The sequence below is a fragment of the Myripristis murdjan genome, chromosome 8, assembly GCF_902150065.1.
Source record: "Myripristis murdjan chromosome 8, fMyrMur1.1, whole genome shotgun sequence".
NCBI classification, from domain to species: domain Eukaryota; kingdom Metazoa; phylum Chordata; class Actinopteri; order Holocentriformes; family Holocentridae; genus Myripristis; species Myripristis murdjan.
In genome coordinates this window covers 26,625,030-26,645,400 of record NC_043987.1, presented here as the reverse complement: position 1 = coordinate 26,645,400, position 20,371 = coordinate 26,625,030, and the positions used below count along the sequence as shown (strand labels likewise).

Genomic DNA, 20,371 nt, shown 5'->3' with positions numbered 1-20,371 from the left:
CAGTGGCTATCTAGAAAAACTTTTATTCAAATTTTTTTTCACTAACAAATGTAATATATTGACAACACAAACACATAAGGTAAGGGTAGAGAAGAGGTTCAGCTGAAGCTAATCCTCATCTGAGGGTGGCTGGTCTGATGTAGTTTGGTGTTTCTCCATCTTGGCTATCAACTCTGAAATACAGAATGGAAAAAAATTATCAAGAACATTTGAAGCAAATCATAAATTCAGGTTTAACACACAAACTTTCCAGAAATTCTTCCCCTCATCCTCTCCTTCCTCCTCAAAAGAGTTGCATCCCAAAAAGGCTCCTCTCACCTTTAGCTGGGTTGAAGACGCCGTTGGTCTGCATGTTGCACACATAGCAACGCTTTGACTTGCGGTAATGCTGAAGGGCACAGGCCTCGCAAAAATAGTGCCTGCACCTGGGAGAGATTCAGACGGTTAAAACATGACAACCAGCAGGAGAGGCTGAAGAAAAACATCCTGAGGATGCAGAGTCTTACTTTGTGATGATGGGATTCTTGAAGGAATCTCTGCAGATGAAGCACTTGAAGGGCAAATCATCCTCGTCGCTGCTCACCTCGTAGTTCTCCTCATCTAAAGAAATAAAACAGTTAGGTGTTAGGAGTCATGACAGGTTGACGCAGACACAGGAGAGGGCTTGTGCACCTGCTGAACTCACCGTTGGCTCCATATCGACCCTCGTCCAGCTCCCTCTCGATCTGCCAGCCGTGCTTGTAGTCTGATCGGTCGTGAAGGAACTTGCAGCTGTCTGATAGAGGGAGTGAAGAACACAGAAGACAAAAGTCATGATCGAGTGTGAAGTTTTGCCATAACTAAATTCAGAACTCACTAGTTGGTGATTTGATTTAAGAAGGATTTCTTTACTGTAGAACAATTCAAGTTCTTAAACTGTGATTCAAGGTGATGATGTGAGTTAATACTTCTAGCAAGAACTTTATATCCATTAATAACCTGCAATGCTACAACAATCATGCAAACACATTCAATTATTATTTTTTACTTAATAAATTATTCTAAATTTGTGTCTGCAAGGCATTCACACTGTGATGAAGATGAAATCGTCTCAACATGCTGGCCGTTACCCCCTGATGAATAAGGGATTTCTACTTTTTTTTCAAAGAGTGCTTCAGCTTTTTGGACTGCTTTTCACATCATGGACTTCATTCAAAAGGCAGCTCAACAGTTATTTTATTTATCTTGTATCATCTACAGTCTATTTTACTGCTATCATCTGTTGGACCCATCAGAGCTCTTTCAATCACAATTCATCCTATTTATTTCCTTCAGCAGACTGATGATAACATGATGAAATTAATATTTGCTGATGATGCAACAAATTCATCATAACACCTCTAATTATAACCAAACCAGTAGGTCATGCTCACCTCCAAAACCACAGAATCCTGTCTCCTTGTAGTCTTTGCAGATGTCGGGCTGGTAGTCCCACCTGACTGTGGCTCTCAGGTGTTCAGGGGCCCTGATTGGTCCTTTCCTGTTACAGGATGAGAAAAGGTGAATGTGCGTTAATCAGAGGCTAACATTATTTGACGATGCATTAACATTCATATCTGGAAAATCTACCGATGATGAGTAAGGACAGGCCCACCTACCTGACCATGCCGGAGGATGCATTGCCCATGGTGGTGTCCTTTGGCTTGATGAACTTGTGGTAGTTGTTGATGCCGCGGTAGATTCTGTCGTCCTCTTTACCCGTCAGCTCCTGGTGAAGAGTAAAATACTTCATCCAGCACACTGGAAACTAACACCCAAATTATTTGGCAGCATGGGAAAATGGCATGTATGTGTGTTTGCACCCAGAGCGTCTTCTATTTCACAACACGGGAATGCTAATGTGTTACAAACATCAACATGATTTTTTTCCCCCTCCAAAAGTGGTGTAACTGTTACATCTGTCTTGTAAGCACGTCCCAATCAAAAGAGCATTTGGTGAAATAAACTGAAATAATGTCAGATTTTAAAATCCAGATAAACAGCTAGAATTTGTCCCCATTTAAGATAAGGTTATGTCCAAAATATGAATTATATTGAGCTGACTTTTTGGATGTTATGTACAAGTGAAACATCACATCCCGTCTTTTACCTCCTGGATTTTCTGGCTCCTCTCAAAGATGGCCTGGGCGTCCTTGTCTCTCTCGGTGTCCAGTGCGTACACAGCAGTCGCTCCCATGTCCTCCGGCCCCTCTGGTTTCTTTTACGACAAACAAGCGCCGGGGAGAAGAGCAAAAAGGTGAACAATATATTTGCATATTCCTAAGGTTTTTCAACATACCAGAATATAAACGCACATAACAAACAGCCCACACAACAGAAGCCAGTCGTCTGAGAAATAGACACAGATAGGAATTCATGGTAGACTGATTACCAACACTGATGTTTATAAGTTTGAACTTCTGGGGGTATTGGGAGTATTTTTTTTATCCTCTATTTACCCAGGGGAAGTCAAATCAAGTTTTTCCCAGCTGCACCATGATTCAGATGATCATTATCTAGGCAGTTGGGGGTTACGTGCCTTGCTCATGGGCACTTTGACAGCATCATTAGTTGTTGAAGGAAGGGAGGGCGCTACAGTTGCAAGGAAACGGATCAATAAAAGTGTGTGAACTCACTGCTGACCGGGTGGACTTGTAGGACACAGTGACTTTCTTGGCCTCTTTGTCATCTTCACTCTCACTGGACGATACAGCCTCTCTCTCCACTTTCTTGGTCTGCAGAGGAAAAGGGACCAGAGTCAGGCTTATGTGACAAAAAATAAAGTTTAACAGCAACTTAAAATAAGCATATTAACGTTACCCTCTGGATCATGGGATTGACTTTAGAGTCTTTCTTTTTTCTCCTGACCACGGTGTTTTGGTCCTCCTCACTGCTGCCATCTGAAAAATAAATAAACGGCTGAAACTAAATTTAGCTAAATGTTGTGAGTCAAACTCAGCTAACAGCTAATGGCAAGTCGGTGTCAGTAAGTTGAGCGTTAACCCCACTGGAGACTAAAAAGACGACGGAAACGGTCAATTTAAGTGAAACTGTTACCTTTATCGCTGTCGCTTGCTTTCCTCTTCCGTCCGGAGAATTTTTTGGTTGATTTTTTGAAGAGGAAAGTGCAAGAACCTGCTTTAGGCTCCTCGGACTCCGCCATCTTTGCTGTCGATGTGTAAATACTGACAACACCGCCACAGCGCCCTCTAGCGCCGCGGAGCCCGTGTCTTTGAAGGACGTGCGGGCCCCCTGTCGGTCAGTGAGAGGATTGCAGCCGCCCGCGGTCAGTTTCTTACATAAATATTGAAAATATTGGATTTATCACTCATTTTGAAATACAGCCGATACATTTTGGCCCTTTTGTGTAATTTGAAACATCTGTGAGCATAATTTGAGTTGTATGTGAACCGGATGTTGAGGTATGGACACAGACAGTGCAGAGCGGTGGCCTGCATCTCTCTTTTTTGATGCCTTCGTCTGCCGTCGGAAATAATAAATATTCATTTTAAGTTTCTTGGGGTGTTTTTGGACAAAAGACAGTTTTACACACACACACACACACACACACACACACACACACACACACACACACACTTGCATATATTTTAACAGTCAGTGTCCACTTTATTAGGCACACCTGCGCAATCTAATACTAGTCAATATAACTGCTCTGCCATAAAGTTTCCTTTTCTGCTGCCTATAAAGCTTAGATTTTGTTTTTGTCACAGTAGTAGGGGTGTTCATTCACTTCTATGTTTTTGCATGATTAGTTTTGTACTGGACTGCATTTTATTGAGAGCTGTTTCCACTATTCTGTCCTCCCCATTGTATATAAAAAGGGAGGACAAAAAATTAGAAACGCCTCTCAATATAATGTAGTCCAGTACAAGACCTCTGCAAACTACAACCTCAGTAATAAACATAGAATTAAAGTGACACATTCTCAACAATGTCAACAAAAACCGAACATTATAAACTTTCTTAAAATTTAGAATTTAATGCAGAGCTGTTGTATTGAACTGCATTAGATTGTACAGGTGGACCTAAGAAAGTGGCCACTGAGTGTGTGTGTGTGTGTGTGTGTGCGTGCGTGTGTGTGTGTGTGTGTGTGCGCGCGCGCGCGCGCGTGCGTGTGTGTGTGTGCGTGTATATGTATATGTATATGTATATGTATATGTGTATAAACAGAATAAAATCTATCTAAAATAAAAAATAAAATAATAAAACAAGAGCGAACAAAGAGGACCCCCCCCCTCCCCCTAACCCTAACGATCACGATCAGATAGATCGTGATCGTATTCGTGACCAGAAGCTCTTGAATGCGCTGCACAGTTAAAAATAGGCTTTTGCGTTTTGTCCTTGAAGGCACCATCGGTTCTTGCTCTGGCCTCAGGTGCGTCAAGTTACACACAGCCTGATGAGCACCGGAAACGACCCACAAAATAAAAGTCTAATTTAGTATATTTTATTTCAGTACATACAAAATCATATTATTTTATTATTTATTTGTTGTCAGATTACTTCATATTTTGTTCATAATCCAAAGTATTTACTCATGACAAGGTAAGCTAAAACACCTTCGTCAAAGTGGATGTTATTTTGAAAGTTGGAAGCGGAAGTGTTGTTGTTGTTGTCTAACTTGCCGCAGGTCTCTGCTCCTCTCCGGCGGCGGCAGCAGCAGCAGCAGCATCCCCGGCTCCAGGCGGAGGACAGCGGGTGTTTGCAGGACGCAGCGGCCGCGGAGGGAGGCGTGCTGGTGAGGGCAGGGATCCCGACAGGCTCCCGGGCCGCAGCTGGATGGAGTCGGGCTGCCTCCACACAGCAATGGCTATGGGCCTGACATCGAAAAAGGCGTCAACTCGGAGCGTCGGCGTGGAGCGAAAAAACCTCATTACGGTCTGCAGGTACATCACGACACAGGCGACGCTCCATGTTATTATCAGATGCCAATCCCTGCATGCTGCCATATCAGCCGTGCATAGCTAAAAAAAAAAAAAAAAAAAAAGGCCAACGGGGCAACATATGTTGAAAAACACCTGTGTTTTATTTTCTCAAGGCCAAATCAGTGTGGCTATTACTGCTCTGTTTGGAGATGCAGGTAGGTTTTCACCTTCAGGTACCCCTGGCATCACATCACACCAAACCCCACAACATCACTGTTACTGTATGGACCTAAAGTGCATCCCGACTCTCAGCTGTGAGTTTAATGTTTTTTTTTTTTTTTTTTTTTTAACGCCATAAGAGACTTACAGCATTACTGTGACGTTTATATTGGTGTTAAATTTATTACAGGATTAGTCGCTCTCCTCCTGTAATGCTGAGTGTAATTGGATCAGTAAACCGTTGCGATATTCCTGCCTACGATGGAAAATATGTTGGGAAAAAAACGAAGAGAAGTGGGCCAGTGGTGATTACCCCAGGACAGAGCTGGGAAAAAAAAAAAAAACAGCAGTCCGGTTTTTCCTCCATTAAAAGCAAAACGAGGTTCCCACGCCAAGGACATTGGAGCAATGAATAAACAATCCCACTGTGATGATGTGCAGGTTTTTGCATTACTCTCATTTTGCTGTAAACATAATTTACTGTCAGACACAAACACCAGACAGATTAGGCCTTTCAGCTATCCATTAAGGAAATTGTGCATCTGAGAAAAAGCTTTTATCTGCCAGAATCTCACCTGTATAGCTTGTTTATTTGATCGTGTACACATGTTTGATCATAAATCCATTCAAAGACCCAGTGACTGCATGTTAGTGGGCAAGCTGCTAGAGGTAGGCAGCTTTTACAGTGATGCCACAGCTTCATGGTTATGCAGATGTTTTGCTGTTTAGACCATCCTTTGGTATTTATCTCAGTGAGAAGGTACATAATGCAGTGTTACCTTAAAACTAAGATTTCTACATTATTCCCATACTATAGGGAATTAAACAATGTATGTCTGTAATTCATTAATAGTGCCTTCTTCTCATTTTTTATATATTCTTTGGTATCACCGTTGTATTCCTATAAGTTTCCTCCTGGGGCTTGTACAGTAAGTACATTATTGTTTGGCTGTGGTATTTATTTAGTATCTCTCAGAAATTTACCATATGCTTACAATAGAGTTTCTAGTTTTTTCATATATGTTGTTCCAGAAGATACAGGGCCTATAATATCATTTAAAATGTTCCTATAGGGGTTTAAAATGCGCCTGCATTGCTCAGTGGTGAGCCTATAGTGGCCTTGTCCTATTATTTTATATTTTTCATAATGGCACTGTATTCTTCCAGTAGGGACTTGTACGAACATAACAGTTTTGCTATGGTATTTTTATAGTATCTTTGCAAAATTTATGATCGGATTACCCTGGGTTTTGAATTGCAAATGAAGCGTAGTCATAAATGGTATTCCAGAAAGCACAGGGACATAATTGTTGTCTGAGAGACAAGTGGGCTCGGGGGTTTATGGACGCTGAATATTTGATGTGTGTGCTGTGCTGGCATGTCTGTGTCCAGTGTTGTCACCAGGAGACGTCAGGCCATCTATTGTTGATCTGTGGCCTGGGGGAGAAAATGTCCAACAAATGACCAGCAGAAGTGCCCGAATAAATCCACACACACGCACACACAAATACTGGAAGAAAAAAAAAAAACGTCCAGACTCTGAAGTAGACACACAATCAAGCAAGTCGTTTTTATTCCAGTACCTTTCTGTCCAAGGTCCTGTCTGCCTTTTAGTGACACATACAGTCACAAAACACACAACATCACGCGGAGCATGCCTCAAAAGAAAGAAAGAAAGTTCTCACAACAGACTCGAGACAAGATTAGCAAGGACACAGAAAGGCTGCAGTTTCAGCGTGGCCTTTTGTTTTTTTTTTTCCCCACTGACTGACCGTTTTAATCCAAACATTTAAGGACAAAACACACAAGGACGAGAGAGACTGAAATAAATATCAAACAGGGTTTCCGTCAGTAATGCGTATTACACAGTTTCTTTCCATTTGCTAATGAATGACAGGACTTTGATTAGGTTCAGTCGGAGGGCGACTTCTTCCAGGCTTTGGATAAACAGAGTGAAAACATCTGGCGGGTCTGCGGCTCCTCGTTCGGCTCCGGGTCGCTCGTGGTGTCGTTTTTTCTTCTGTTTTTCCTCATTGAAACCGGATCACGGTAACAGCAGATTCAAGTAGTTAGAGGCTGTGTGATGTGACCGTCGTGTTGAATCTGCAGCTGGCAGGAGGAGGCGTGCAGCTGCGATGACCTGCCCTTATCGCGTCCATGTAGGAAACAGTATACAGGCTTTGTTCTGCTGACAGAGACGAAGCTACTTCCACATGGTTAACCTGCCTGGCTAGTTCAGCTGACGTTAGTGCTGGGTTAGTACACCAAGCCCTTTTTTATCCTAATACATGTGTATGTGTGTATATAGATTTATAAAGTCTGACCTCTTTTTTCCCTCACGGTCACATCGTTTAACATACAATCAGCACACACAGAGATTAACAGTTTCAATCCCCGACAGTTCATGTGATAAAGTTATGTGGCTTTGGGAGACTTCGCAGAGGGGTTTGTAGTCTTTTCTTTTTTTTTTTTTTCCTCTGAAGTTTTCAGGTTTGGGGTCGTGAAGCCCTGATGAAGTTGTCGAATGTTCCCTGTCTGTCGCTGGGGGTCATGACAAAGAAACCGGCCTCACAGTCACCGTAAATGTTTTGTTTACTTGGTCTGTTGCACAGTGGTTGGCAGTGAGTCTTTCAGCGTCTTGATTACAGTATCTGAACCTGTTTTGATGGGTGTACAGCAATAAATACTTGCATTTAATGGAGGCAAACCTGATTAAATTTTTGCACCACTAAGGGGAACACTTTCCACATGAGGCCTGTGTCAGGGACTTAGGTTGTGATATTTATGATAAAGAAAACTGAAACCAAAACTTAAGAGGAATAATAGCAAAAAGTAATGATAATAATAATAATAATAAAACATGTTGTTGATGTCAGATGAAAACCTCGAATCTCCAAAATGTCAACTACAAAAAGGAGCCTTGTTTTGTTTTGTTTTGTTTTGTTTTGTTTTGTTTTTTCCAGTTCATCCAATCGGTTCTGAAATGCTCTCATAAGGGTTTGTAGAGTTTCTTGATCCTGACACATGATCCTGATGTGAAAACACAAAGATCACCAAAAAATTCAGAGTTGCAAGGTTTTCATCTAACAGCGCCACACGACTCTATATTTTTGTGACTGTGAGGAGACTTGGTGATATTTATCATGTCCGCAGTGACGGCAGTTTCATTATGATCTCCCACCTCTGTGCTGTTGCTACTGGCAACAGGCTTTATCTTTACATGGCAGGGCCAAGGCACGCTATTGCAATCTGCGGGAATTCACATGCAACCCCAATTAACTTTTCCTCTGCCGGCTTGAACTCGGCTAAACCGGGGAGATCAGTGGTCACAAGGGAACGTGTTTGCAGGCCACATGCTGTACTGTAATGTTTAACAATTACTGTCTCGCTGGCTTTATTCTGACTAAGATCTGTCCTGCTGTGGTCCGTGACTGGAGGGACAGTGTTGGTGTCGACACGGGGAACCTAAGAAGACATAGATAAGATGAGTGAGACTTCAGAGGTCAGATGTAAGATGAAGGCTTCTTGTGAACAAAAAGGATGAGGATGAAAAAGAGGGGAAGGCTTATGTGTTGCATCCTGGCTGAGATTTCAGATTTTCTTAGGCGTGGCTCTAGACTAGAGAATAAAACATGACAGCTACATATTCACATCACTGAAAGATGCTTGATCAAATGGGTGGGTCCTTTATTTATTTATTTTTTTATTCTAGTGAAGGGTGACAGTGGCTTCACTCAGAGCCACTCTGTCCCTTTCTCAAAACCTGCCTGCATCCTTGTCGGGAGAGGCAAAATAGGAAACACCAAATGTGAGCTCTTTGAACCCGCATGTCTTGAATAACATCATTTTATCACTTCAGTTTCTCTGCAGCCGTATTTCCCATTCCCCCTCATTTATGACTTCACATTTGGACTTTTACCAATAACATCAAGTACATGAATTTACAGCATCGTGTTGTGAACATTTGGTAAAAATGTTGGCATCTCTCATCAGCCGAACATCGCCTGTTTTACCACCATATACCGGTGTTTTACTGCAGCTTGCTGTTGTTCTTCCCATCAACCCCCTGCCAGGTTCAAACTTCCGGTTTACACTCTCAGTTCTCCCCATCCCAACGCCCTCATCTGTCCGTCTTGCACACTGATCCCCTCACACCTCCTCTGACCATGAAACACTTTGCCCAGACGCTCGTTCACAGGGGGGGGGCGCAGCGAGGAGAGAGACACACCCTATAGTCCTCGTATCGTCTTTCAATTTGTTTGGCTATGGCCCAGAAATCACCGCTAATGCTGCCATCAAATTTTCATCAGAGCACAAGGCATTGGTTTCCTTGGCTGTTTGTGCTGATCCAGTACAGGACGGGGCATCTCTCTCTCAGTCCGGGATGTTAAACACACCATCGGCTGGTGTTGCACAATGCTGTGGCCAGTGAGGAGTCCGCCTGTGTCAGCTGATCCTGCTGGTAATGCCAAGACTAGGGAGAGAGGGAGAGAGAAAGTGGAAGAGAGAGAGAGAGAGAGAGAGAGAGGAGTCAGGGAAAGGGTTTACAGGGGAATGAGGGGAAAAGTCACAAAAGTGAAAGCTGAGGGAATTCGTTTGATGCTTTGTGTTATTTGGGTTAGGCGTCATCGCTGACAAATGAAGCATTGGTTATCCTAGGTGGTGGTGTGGATCAAACGCAGTTGTGTAAGTACAGTAGAGGAGTGAGAAAGTAGAACAAGAGGGCATTTGAAGAGAGCTGAGAGTGGGCCTGGCGGGGATCCAGGCCGAGTGAGAGGGGGCACAAAAGAAGCTTGTCAGAAGGCCCTGCAGTTGTTTTTCAGTGTCAAATCGTACCAAGAGCATGTTGCTACTCCACTCCATCCATTTGCATTTCAGCCATGCCAGCGATTCCTGCACTTTCACCCCTCAGATGAGAGGACCTCAGTTCATTTCTAATCATTGCACCGCACGTTCAGCTGAGGATACCAGTGCCATCATATCAGCTGAGAGACGCTTCTTATGACATGAGACTTTCCCCTGCTAGAATTTGGAGAGGAATCTGAAACTCAACCCAAATATTAAACGCATTGCTTAACCACTTATCTGTGCCTCCTAATATGGAGATTGAGGGATTTCCACTGGATCGCCCCCCTACAAAATTATAATTATATCACTTGGACGTCTGCTCACTGACAGAATGCACATGGACTGTTTGGCCCAGAGCTTTCACTCTGCCCGCTGTTACCTCCCCACCTACAGCGCAGATGAATTTAAAGCCATATTAAAGCCATATTAAAGCCATACTTAACAGAAAAGGGAAAATGTTCTCAGGCGGTGTACCTTCCAAGCAGATGTGACTAGGTGGGCAGTCTAAAGAAGATCTTTTGGGGGGGAATCCTTGATGTGAAAAAACACTGGGACCCTCTGCCCTAACATAATTCATGCTTACTAGGAAACTGACATTGTGGCCAGGTGGGTGTGTAGCAAAACAGGGTCACTTAGTGTTTGTGGGTCACAGTGAAGTGCAGCACATACTAGCAGGCAAACCTCACTAACACACTGGATGTATATTATACACAAGTACGCTGAAACCATTGGCAGAGCACAGTATTGAACAGAATTCAGATGCCACTGACCTGTTTCCTTGATAAATCTTGCATGATCAAAAAAGTTCCAAAAGTAAATTTAATCCACTGTTCACTGTCAATTTGGACAGACCCTCTGCAGACGCCGTGGTTGCCTCCGTACGTTCCCTGTGATTCTGCTGTTTTGCTTTGTCTTTCTGTGTAGTGGAGATAAGCGCCGGTCCCCCCACCCGGCGATCACATCCCTCCTCATCTAGAGGGTCTTGCGTTTGGGAAAGAGGGCTTTCCGAAACGAGGTGGTGGTGGTGCCTCTGCTGAACGAGGCGCTGCCCAGGGAGATCTTGGTCTTCCCGCTGGTGATGGTGGAGGAGCCCAGAGATGTCGTGCTCTTGCCCCTGGTGATGGAGGAGTTGCCCAGGGCGATCTTGGTCTTCCCCCTCTTTATGCTGGTGCTGCCCAGGGAGAGGGCCGTCTTCCCCTCGGTGATGCTGGTGTTGCCCATTGGGGAGAAGGTCGTCTTCCTGACCCAGTTGCGACGACCGATTTCGGGGCTCACTCGGCGCAAAGCATCGCACACTCATGCAGCACACCCTGCTCTGCAAGCCCTCAGGGTTGATAGTAACAGCAGCAACAATCCAGAGCAGACCAGAATGCTAAGCGTGGATAGCGCTACCCCCGTGTCACATAATGCCTTCGTTGAGCTGGCCGACGTGGGCTCTGGAAGGCCACATACCACCCATGTGCCCCTGTGAATGGACAGAGGCAGCCGTAGGTGGCCACAGCCTATCTGGGGGGACGGGGACAGTGGATCGATTGTCCCGTCACCACGACGACACCGGATGGCTGAAGGAGACATTGTTGCAAAGGGGACAATCTGTGGTGACATCACTTTCTTCTGAGCCATTGTTCCCTATAGCCTCTGATTGTAAGACATTGCCTCTGTTCAAAACTGTTTATACCATATGTGACATGAGACGCACAATGTCAGACGTGCTACAGGAAAGGCTGAATATGTTCATGTTTCCCCCGTTTAGTCGAGGCTGTCATCTCACACCGTCCTCTATTTGCGTGTTTTGCCCTCCATTTGAACTATGGGTGTGGCTCCTTCAATTTGTTTACTATCCATTTGTGTCCTCGTTGAATTGTACACACTATTTCAAAGTCACTACAGCATTGCAGTCTTTATTTTCTGCCACCTTGTGTCATCAGGATCTTATGGTATTACATAAAAAGTCAGATTCCTTCACAAAACAAAAACAATCAAGCCAAGCAGTGTTTAGGCATGGTTACTTTTATAAGCACTGTTACATCAGTCAACCTTTACAGTCTAGTTCACTTCTGTTCTCGCTGTGGAACATATGGTAGCATAGTTACTTAGGTGCGTGCAGACTTCATAATATAGACTTATAGACATTATCAGCATGCAAAACACAGCATACGTTTATACCCGAGATGTAGACATGTTGATTACTGTACATGCTGAACATACAATATGAGTTTCTGAAGACACACGCTCCCTTGTGTCTGCACATACATCGCACACACAGCTGTCTCACACTTCCCCCGCCCTGCCAACACACACCACATCAGCTCATCACTGCCACGTTTGAAGGATAAGATCAGCACGGCTCCAGAACATTTTACCCTTTTGATTGCGAGCCCATTAGATCTGCAACTCGCTTAGCACTTTTCTCAGTTGAGAATCCACTCTTCGGAGTCGGATGCACCTCGTACAACAGATGAGTAATGTGATGCTTCGTTGACATATAACTCCCTGATACACATTGATCACAAACACATCGATCGGTTTCATATTGACTTACAGTGCTACTGACCTGCCAAATCTGACCAGTTTGAGATATCCCCGGGTTTTGAGTGTATGTACAGTATTCACATGTGAAAATCCCAGTAGATGTTGCTGTGAGTTTTTTTGCCTCGAGTGAGGGCGGTTTTGACCACAGACACAGACTTGGTTCCATGGGTGAAGGTCAGAGTGGTGAGAGAGCTTGTGGTCTCCCCTCGTGTGACAGAGGTTTTGCCCACCGCTAAGGTGGCCTTGCCCAAAGTTATGGTGGTTCTGCTCCAGGAGACAGAGGATTTACCCCAGGAGATGGCGTACTTAGTCTTCAGGGTTGAAACCCCACCTTTGCTGAAGGAGGTCTTGCTCGACGAGAATGTGGTTTTCCACTCATTGTTAGAGTCTCTTTTTGACTGCTTGGCTGCTTTGGGTGTCTTCGCCCTTGCTTCTGGAGTCTTGTCCATCTAGGTGGTTCTGCGCTTGGGCATCAGTGCTTTGCGGAAAGACGTGGTGGTGGTGCCTCGGCTGAAGCTGGCTCGCCCCAGAGCGACAGTCGTCTTTTCCCTTTGGATGGTGGAGTCTCCCATGGAGGTGGTGGTCACTCCCCTGAAGATGGAGGAGTTGCCCAAGGAGACGGTAGTCTTTCCCCTGGCTATAGACGTGTTGCCCAGTGCCAGGGCAGTCTTGCCCTCGGTGATGCTAGTGTTGCCCATGGAAGCAGAGGCGGTCCGCCCTAGCTCGTGCCTGGATGCCGGGTCCTAGCATGCACGCTGCATAGCCGCCTGCCTGTAGTGCAGCGGGGTGAGTGTGCGAGGTCAAAAGCCAAACTAAAACTGTGGCGGCGGCTGCCCTAAATAGATCAGACCACCATGTAAGGAGGAAGGGGAGGGAGTGATTTGATCATTCTTTGATACTGGCCGGTCCTTTAGAGAGACAAGACCCAAAGGGACCTGGAAGCCCAGTGTGGACAAAGGCTGCAAAGACAGGGGGTTAATTGTATTATCGTCATGACAACACTGCCAAAGGGCTGAAGGGGTACATTGTGTAGTACACATGACAATTAGGGTGACCTCACTTTGATAAGATGGCGTGGTTCCCAAAAAAACCCTCCTCCCTGCTATTGTCGCTAGGTTCAAATACAGTAGTGCGCTTGTCTGCTTTGTTACAGTACACGTTCACATTTCACTGGCTTGTGAAAGTCCACCTCCCTCACATACTGCACATGCCATACAAATGCTCAATTATTTTTTTCTGCGCGGTACCTTGTGTTGTTCTCATTGCCCTCTCTCTCTCTCTCTCTCTCTCTGTGCTTCTCTTCCAGATTCTCTGTAAAGACTCTCCTAGAAAAGTACACAGCAGAGCCCATAGATGACTCTTCCGAGGAGTTTGTGAACTTCGCGGCGATTTTAGAGCACATCCTCAGCCACCGCTTCAAAGGTAACAAAACAGGTAACATACACACATCACAGGAATAGATGGACAAGTGACGTACATAGATCTGTGTAGATGTCTTTGAATATGTGACGATAAGATATAATGTACCATTTTGTGGAATAGTAATATGGAACTGGGCAATAATTCAATCTTATTATTTCAGTAGAATCATTATTATATATTTATCATAACAAGACCCTTTTTTTATTTTTTAACTGCTTAAAAAATGAAGTACATAATGGAGATTTGTTTGCTATCAGACCTAATTATACCATTCTGTTCAATGGAAGGAACGTTGATATGATTATTTAATGTGGTTTTTCATGCTTAAGATATTGTGACATATATGAGTATTAAAAATAAATCCTGGGTGTTGTGATTTTCAGCCATATTGCCCAGCCCTGTAGTAGTTACAACATACAACATAGTCCTAGAAAATGGGGTGATTTTATTAACTATAAGCCCAGAGCTTTGGTGATATTAGTGTGAATATGCGTGTGCCTGCGTGTTATTAACTATGTGGGCTGATCTGAGTCATCGCTGTGTTTCAACCTTGGACCAGGTTCAGGAAGCTGGTTCAGCTCAGATGGACAGCGCAGTTTCTGGGAGTATATCCGGCTGGCGTGCAGCAAGGTGCAGAACAACTGCATCGCCAGCATAGAAAACATCGAAAACATCAGCACATCACGAGCCAAGGCAAGGAAATTTTATCTGTCAGCGTGAGCGTGTGTGCATGAGTCGGTGTGTGGGGTAAGGCAGAGAGAGAGAGAGAGAGAGAGAGAGAGAGAGAGAGAGAGAGAGAGAGAGAGAGAGAGAGAGAGAGAGAGAGAGAGAGAGAGAGAGAGAGCAAAGAAATCCTCCTGTTCTCAGTTACTTGTCACGCCTGCAGGGTCGGGCCTGGCTTCGAGTGGCCCTGATGGAGAAGCGTTTGTCTGAGTATGTGGCCACGGCCCTGAGGGACACCAGGACAACCAGGTCAGACTGATGAGTTAAACGAGTGGTAATGTGTGAATTAATTCCTGTTTTAAAAAAAATACTGTCTCCATCATTGCTGTGGTATTTCTGCACTGCACTCACACCATCGCCTCCCCTCTTTGCATGGCAGGAGGTTTTATGATGATGGAGCCATTATGCTGAGAGAGGAAGCCACAGTCCTGACCGGCATGCTGATTGGGCTCAGCGCCATCGACTTCAGGTGGAGAACACTTTTATACTTCAGAGCAAAAGGCTCTTTTTCAGCCTCAAACCCAAATTTAGTAAATTTATTCTGACTCACGCTGCTGGGGTTTATTAAAATCTAACAGTACAGTGTGCAAAAAAGGCCGTACACAAGGCCATACATACACCACAGAGTCAGACATGTTTTGCAAAATGTAAATACATACATATATGATTATTGATATATTATTGCCTATTTATGCCTCTTTACTAGCAAGGTTTTTCTAAATGGACATCAATATATCAATGTATAATTGGCCTTCATATAAGCTCATATTTTTAAATATCAGCGAATTAATAACAACTAATATATCCTGTGGTAAGATATGAAAAATTCATTTACAAAAACAGATAAATGCCACTCTGGAAAAAAAACAAAAACATACTTTTGCATTTAGTGTTTCACATAACATACTTTCTGAATCCAAAATACAACATTTGGGTGTAAAAGCCAATATTGTCTATTCATTACCCTTCTAATATAACTTTGTCATTGATATCATCTGGAATAAACAATAGGTTTTTTAAACAAATGCAACTGGAGATAGCTGTGTTTGCAAATCAATATTTCCTTATATTGCGTTAAATCTGGATGTTGCATGTTGAAAACACAGGTCTAAGATTTTTTTTCTCAATCTCTCTCTCTCTCTCTCTGCAGTTTTTGCTTGAAGGGGGAGGTTCTGGATGGCAAATCCCCAGCTGTGATTGACTATACGCCCTACCTGAAGTTCACTCAGAGGTGAGGCTGACCCAGCTGATCTGTCTGCTTTACCATTAGCATTGTGTGTGATGACTTAACGCTATTGCATGTCTGGTGTGTAGCTATGACTACCTGAGTGATGAGGAGGACCGGCGCAGTGTGGACAGCAGTAACAGTGAAGAGAGCGTCCCGGAGCATCCCTACATCCCCCTGGTCACCGACGAGGAAAGCTGGAGCAACAAGTGCCGCAAGATGGAGCAGAGGTTTAAGATCGTCTACGCCCAGAAGGTGAATCTACAACCACTAATCCTAGATACACTTTGGCCTCATCCGTTTTCAGAGCACTGCCGTTGCGACTGAAACGACAAATTCCCAGCTCCGTTTTTGTGCGTGCGGTGCAGGGTTACCTGGAGGAGCTGGTTCGCCTGCGGGAGTCCCAGCTGAAGAACGTGGAGACGGAGAACAAGCGCCTGAGATCCAGGCTGGAGGAGCTGACGGTTCAGAGCCAGCAGGAGAAGAAGGAGCTGGAGGCCATAGTGCTGGAGTTGCAGGCACAACTGTGAGAGCGCACCAACACACACACACACACACACACACACACACACACACACACACACACACACTCTGACAGTTTGTGCATGTTCAACGAGGTAGAAAGAGTCTCAAAATATGCTGCACAACTAGAAGCACTCTTACTGTGCTGAAATTTTGCCAAGTAGAAGTAAAGTCCCTTGTCTAAAAGTAACAGTTTGTTAATTAAATGTTTCTTCCACAAACCTCTGCACGACTTTTGATTTTAATGACTGAACTGATATTAAATTGATGAATCATTTGCATGCTGTTCCTCCTCCAGCTCTGCCCTCATCCCCTGTGAGTCTTCCCACCTGGCGAAAGACCTTCCCATCCCCCTGGTCAACCAGTGGTCCACCATTAAAAGCAACCAGGGCGATGTCAAGCTTTTCCGCAGGTAAACCCACGTGCACATTTCTGTTGTATTTTTATTCCCTTATTCCCTCATACTCCGAGTTTTTGTGTACAGCTGTGCAATAACGAGATAAAAGTTTATTTATGATCCCTATGGGGAAATTGGAACACTGCAGCTGCAAAATGTAAATAGATATATCAAATAATAATAAAAATAAGAATTCATAGGTAATAACAGCAGCTGAGACAACTTACTGACACAAAAAAGCAGGCCAAATTTTATGAGATGAAAATGTGCCAACAATATGGTATATATACAGTTTAAAAATTAAATATAAAAAAACAGAATCAAAGATGAAATCAAGATATAGGTAGTATATTACGCTAGAGAAAAATATGAAAAAAGGAAAACACGTTTTGTATAGTATATGCGCCATGATGTAACTGATGTGCTTAGAAGGAGTTTCCACAGTTTGGAGCAGCTGTCTGCTGAGGCCAGCCTGGACTCCGATTCCCAGAAGACCGATGGGAGGCAGAACGGAGACGCTGCCTGGTCCTCAGCAGGTACACACACTTTTACTAACACCACTGCACACAACATGGTGTTTTAACTGCAGCATGTCAAATGTACAGGGATCCACAGCGCTGATACTGAGTTGCACCTGTTATGTTTCACAGACAGACTCAAAGAAACCAAAAGACACCTCCTTAAAAACACAGGTGGAAGTAACAAACTGCAGTGACTGTTGTTACTGCTCTTTAGGTAGTTTTACTTTTTTTTTTTTTTGTACTTTTTTATAGCTGCACTATAGCTGCAAAATTACCAAGGGTCGACTGCAGGGGGGACTCTTTAGTCTCAGCTTATGAAAAAATGTGGAATAAGCTCTCAATTTTAGGGTTGGGTCACACTGGGTCAACATTTTTATCATTTTTTAGGTTCCACGCTTCATTCAGCCTTTGGCAGTTAGCAGTAGAGTGGTGCACCTTTAAGTATATTTGATGTCACTAATTTAGTAATAATATACTGTTTTTAAATTAACTTTGATACAAAGGGGTTTTCTTTTTGCATGGGAAACATCTAAATATGTACATTTATTGATAAACAGAGAACATTTTAGTAGCTTAATAAATGACTGGAGGGGGGCATTAAGTAACTTGTGCTTTTTGTGTAGGTGGATTCAGCTGTGGAGGATCAGAGTCTTGCTTTAGGCACAGATATTTATTATGTATTTACTCTGTTTTCTCCCTCCAGGTAAAGACTGCACGCCCTCCATGCTCGGTCTGTGTGGCTCCCTGGCCTCTTTACCGAGCTCCAAGTCCCTGGCCAGCCTCAAGTCCAGCGAGTGTTTGGTCAACATCAGCACTGAACCCAGCCCCGCGCTCTCTCCCAGCTAGGACCAGCGACGACGACGCCGAGCCCTAAGCCGACCCCAACCGAATCCCCAGCCTGTCTGCCTGGCAATGCTGTGTTGACCATGACCAACCACCCGACCGCAACCCCGCTCGCCACCGCCAGCCTGAGCCATCAGCCGCTCCACGAGAAGCCCGATGAGAGAGTCTCGTCATCATTTCTGGATTTTCGTACGGACGGACGTGAAGTTACGGTGAAGCTGAACCCGCTCCTCTCTTCGCTCACAGTCTCCCACCGCCAGTTTGTAGTGTCTGTGAATCCCCTCGATCGAGATCATGCAACGCCTCCGGCAACTCTTTCCCGAATTTCTTTTCAGACCTTTCTAACGCATCCATTTATCTCTTCAAACTTTTCTCCTGTCCTGAATGTTACTATTCCGCCCATTGCATCGTCTGTGTGTTTGTGTGCCCTTGCTGTTGGCCTGTTTTACTCTGTTTCTTGTCGAAATGTAACCAAAACAGCACTTACAGCTCTTTGGATGCAGTCGGAGCACCTGCAAATAGGAATCTCAAGATATTCAGAGTTACAGATCCGCACAGAGGATGGGATTCTGCAGACTGTCCTCATACTGACTGGATGCTGACGGAGAATGTCCGTAGAATAGCATTAAATGGTGTGCTTGATGAGTGTGACTGTGTGGTATCAGCATCAAAATCCGGGGTTCCCAGCCCCTGAAATGTCGTATCATAATCCTGCTTGAGTAATCAGACATTACTGTTACAGTAACTGTAAACCTGTGCTGCAATTTATTGATTCTATCAGATCTTATGCTACTACATCTTATTTTATCCAATCAAGCTGTATGTTCTTTTTACATACATACATTTGGTTATTTTGGTTCAATGATGTCTGTTTTGTGTTGCAATAAACTGCCTTTTTCTGTCACGTCTTTCTCCGACTGTCTGTGCAGGCTGCATCCTGAGACTCATTACAGATTGAAAACCAGGAGGTACAGGCGGTGGTAGTAAACAACCTGTTGCATGGGATAAATAGGCTGTGGCGCCATCTTGTGGTTAATTTATATAAAGTGGAACATGTTCAGTAAACGTCTCAAATTGTCACTGGTTCCCTAAAAATGAGTCTAAAAAAGAGCAGGTAAATCTCACCTCGTATTAAACTGAAATACGTGTCTAGTACTTCTGACATGCATTTAGACTGAAGAAACAACTTATAATTATTTTAATTTATTATTATTTTGCCTCTAAATCCACTTTCTCATGTTAATTTATGGGTGAGCAGTGCTGTAATTCAAGTGCTGCCTGCAGGTGAATCAAAATATTACTTAACTAATTGCAGCCACAGCAATTAAGTCTGTGGTTTAAAAATAATAATAATAAAAAAAAGTCCATTAAAGCCAGTAGACCTGGGGGTCAAAATTCAACCATTTGTCCTACTGAAGTGTCCTTGAGCAAGACCACTACCAGTCCCACTGCTACGGTCATTGTGGTAAATGAGTGTGACCGATCCTGATTTCTCCATTGATACTGAGTATTTCTGCTTGGCTGTCATATTTCTGAATGAGTTTATTCTTTTCTTCTCCCTCGGCTTCCCCACCGCAGCTCCCCCCTCAGAGAACGCAGCATCCCTCAGCTGTCAGAGTGACAAACTGAGCCGCTGTGCTCGGTTCATCCCACAAAAACAGTTCATTATTAAATACAGCAGATATCACAAGTCTACACACCCTCTGGATTCACATTTTCCCAGCTGATTCTGCCTGATGCTATCCTCTCGTATACATCCCCAGTATTCCCTTCAGGAGTTCAACCTCAGTGCTCATCATGCTCAAAGGCCTCAGGGTCTGTTATTCATGGAAACCAGGGAGGCCGACAGCAATTTTCTATAGTCTATAAATTGTTTTTGGTGGCACTCCACTGACCTCCAGTGACATATATGTGTAATGCATGAGCTGAGTTCATCCAGCCCCAACAAAGGCCCTGACTAAAGCCTTATGGGAGCTCATACTGAACATGTGCAATCACAGTTTCAAGACATGGGGCTTATTCAGACCATGCAGTCGTTATTAGCTACTCTGTTATCAGTTTGTGTGAGTCTGGATGTTGTCAGGAGGTTTACCAGCTATACTAACAACTGGAAGGCTTGGAAAATAAATACCAGTGAATTAGCCTAAAGATTTTTTTGTTTATGACAGACTAAATAATGACACAAATGTCATAATCTTATTTTTGTGACAGTCAT

At 43.9% G+C, this 20,371-nt stretch overlaps 2 protein-coding genes across 5 annotated transcripts; one reads left to right on the top strand and one right to left on the bottom strand.

Moving 5' to 3' along the window:
* Positions 1 to 3: 3 nt before the first annotated feature.
* rnf113a (ring finger protein 113A) lies at positions 4 to 3,235 on the bottom strand. Its single transcript, XM_030057276.1, has 10 exons — positions 3,076 to 3,235; positions 2,839 to 2,918; positions 2,655 to 2,753; positions 2,129 to 2,236; positions 1,638 to 1,747; positions 1,413 to 1,519; positions 686 to 775; positions 507 to 600; positions 319 to 425; positions 4 to 173 (listed from the first exon to the last, which is right to left on the bottom strand). Exons 1-10 carry the CDS (start codon positions 3,179 to 3,181, stop codon positions 109 to 111), a joined length of 966 nt encoding a protein of 321 aa, XP_029913136.1. The 5' UTR covers positions 3,182 to 3,235; the 3' UTR covers positions 4 to 108.
* A 1,445-nt stretch (positions 3,236 to 4,680) lies between these two features.
* rundc3aa (RUN domain containing 3Aa) lies at positions 4,681 to 19,060 on the top strand. 4 transcript variants are annotated; one of them, XM_030057697.1, is made up of 11 exons: positions 4,681 to 4,925; positions 13,810 to 13,925; positions 14,485 to 14,618; positions 14,812 to 14,897; positions 15,028 to 15,117; positions 15,799 to 15,879; positions 15,963 to 16,128; positions 16,242 to 16,399; positions 16,694 to 16,807; positions 17,222 to 17,328; positions 18,017 to 19,060. In XM_030057697.1, the coding sequence occupies exons 1-11, from the start codon at positions 4,819 to 4,821 to the stop codon at positions 18,157 to 18,159; spliced, it is 1,302 nt and encodes a 433-aa protein (XP_029913557.1). In that variant the 5' UTR covers positions 4,681 to 4,818; the 3' UTR covers positions 18,160 to 19,060. The 4 variants fall into 4 exon arrangements, with proteins under 4 accessions (XP_029913557.1, XP_029913558.1, XP_029913556.1 ...); XM_030057698.1 differs by having other exon boundaries at positions 13,810 to 13,937; positions 17,237 to 17,328; XM_030057696.1 differs by having other exon boundaries at positions 13,810 to 13,937; positions 17,225 to 17,328.
* The last annotated feature ends 1,311 nt before the right edge of the window (positions 19,061 to 20,371 follow it).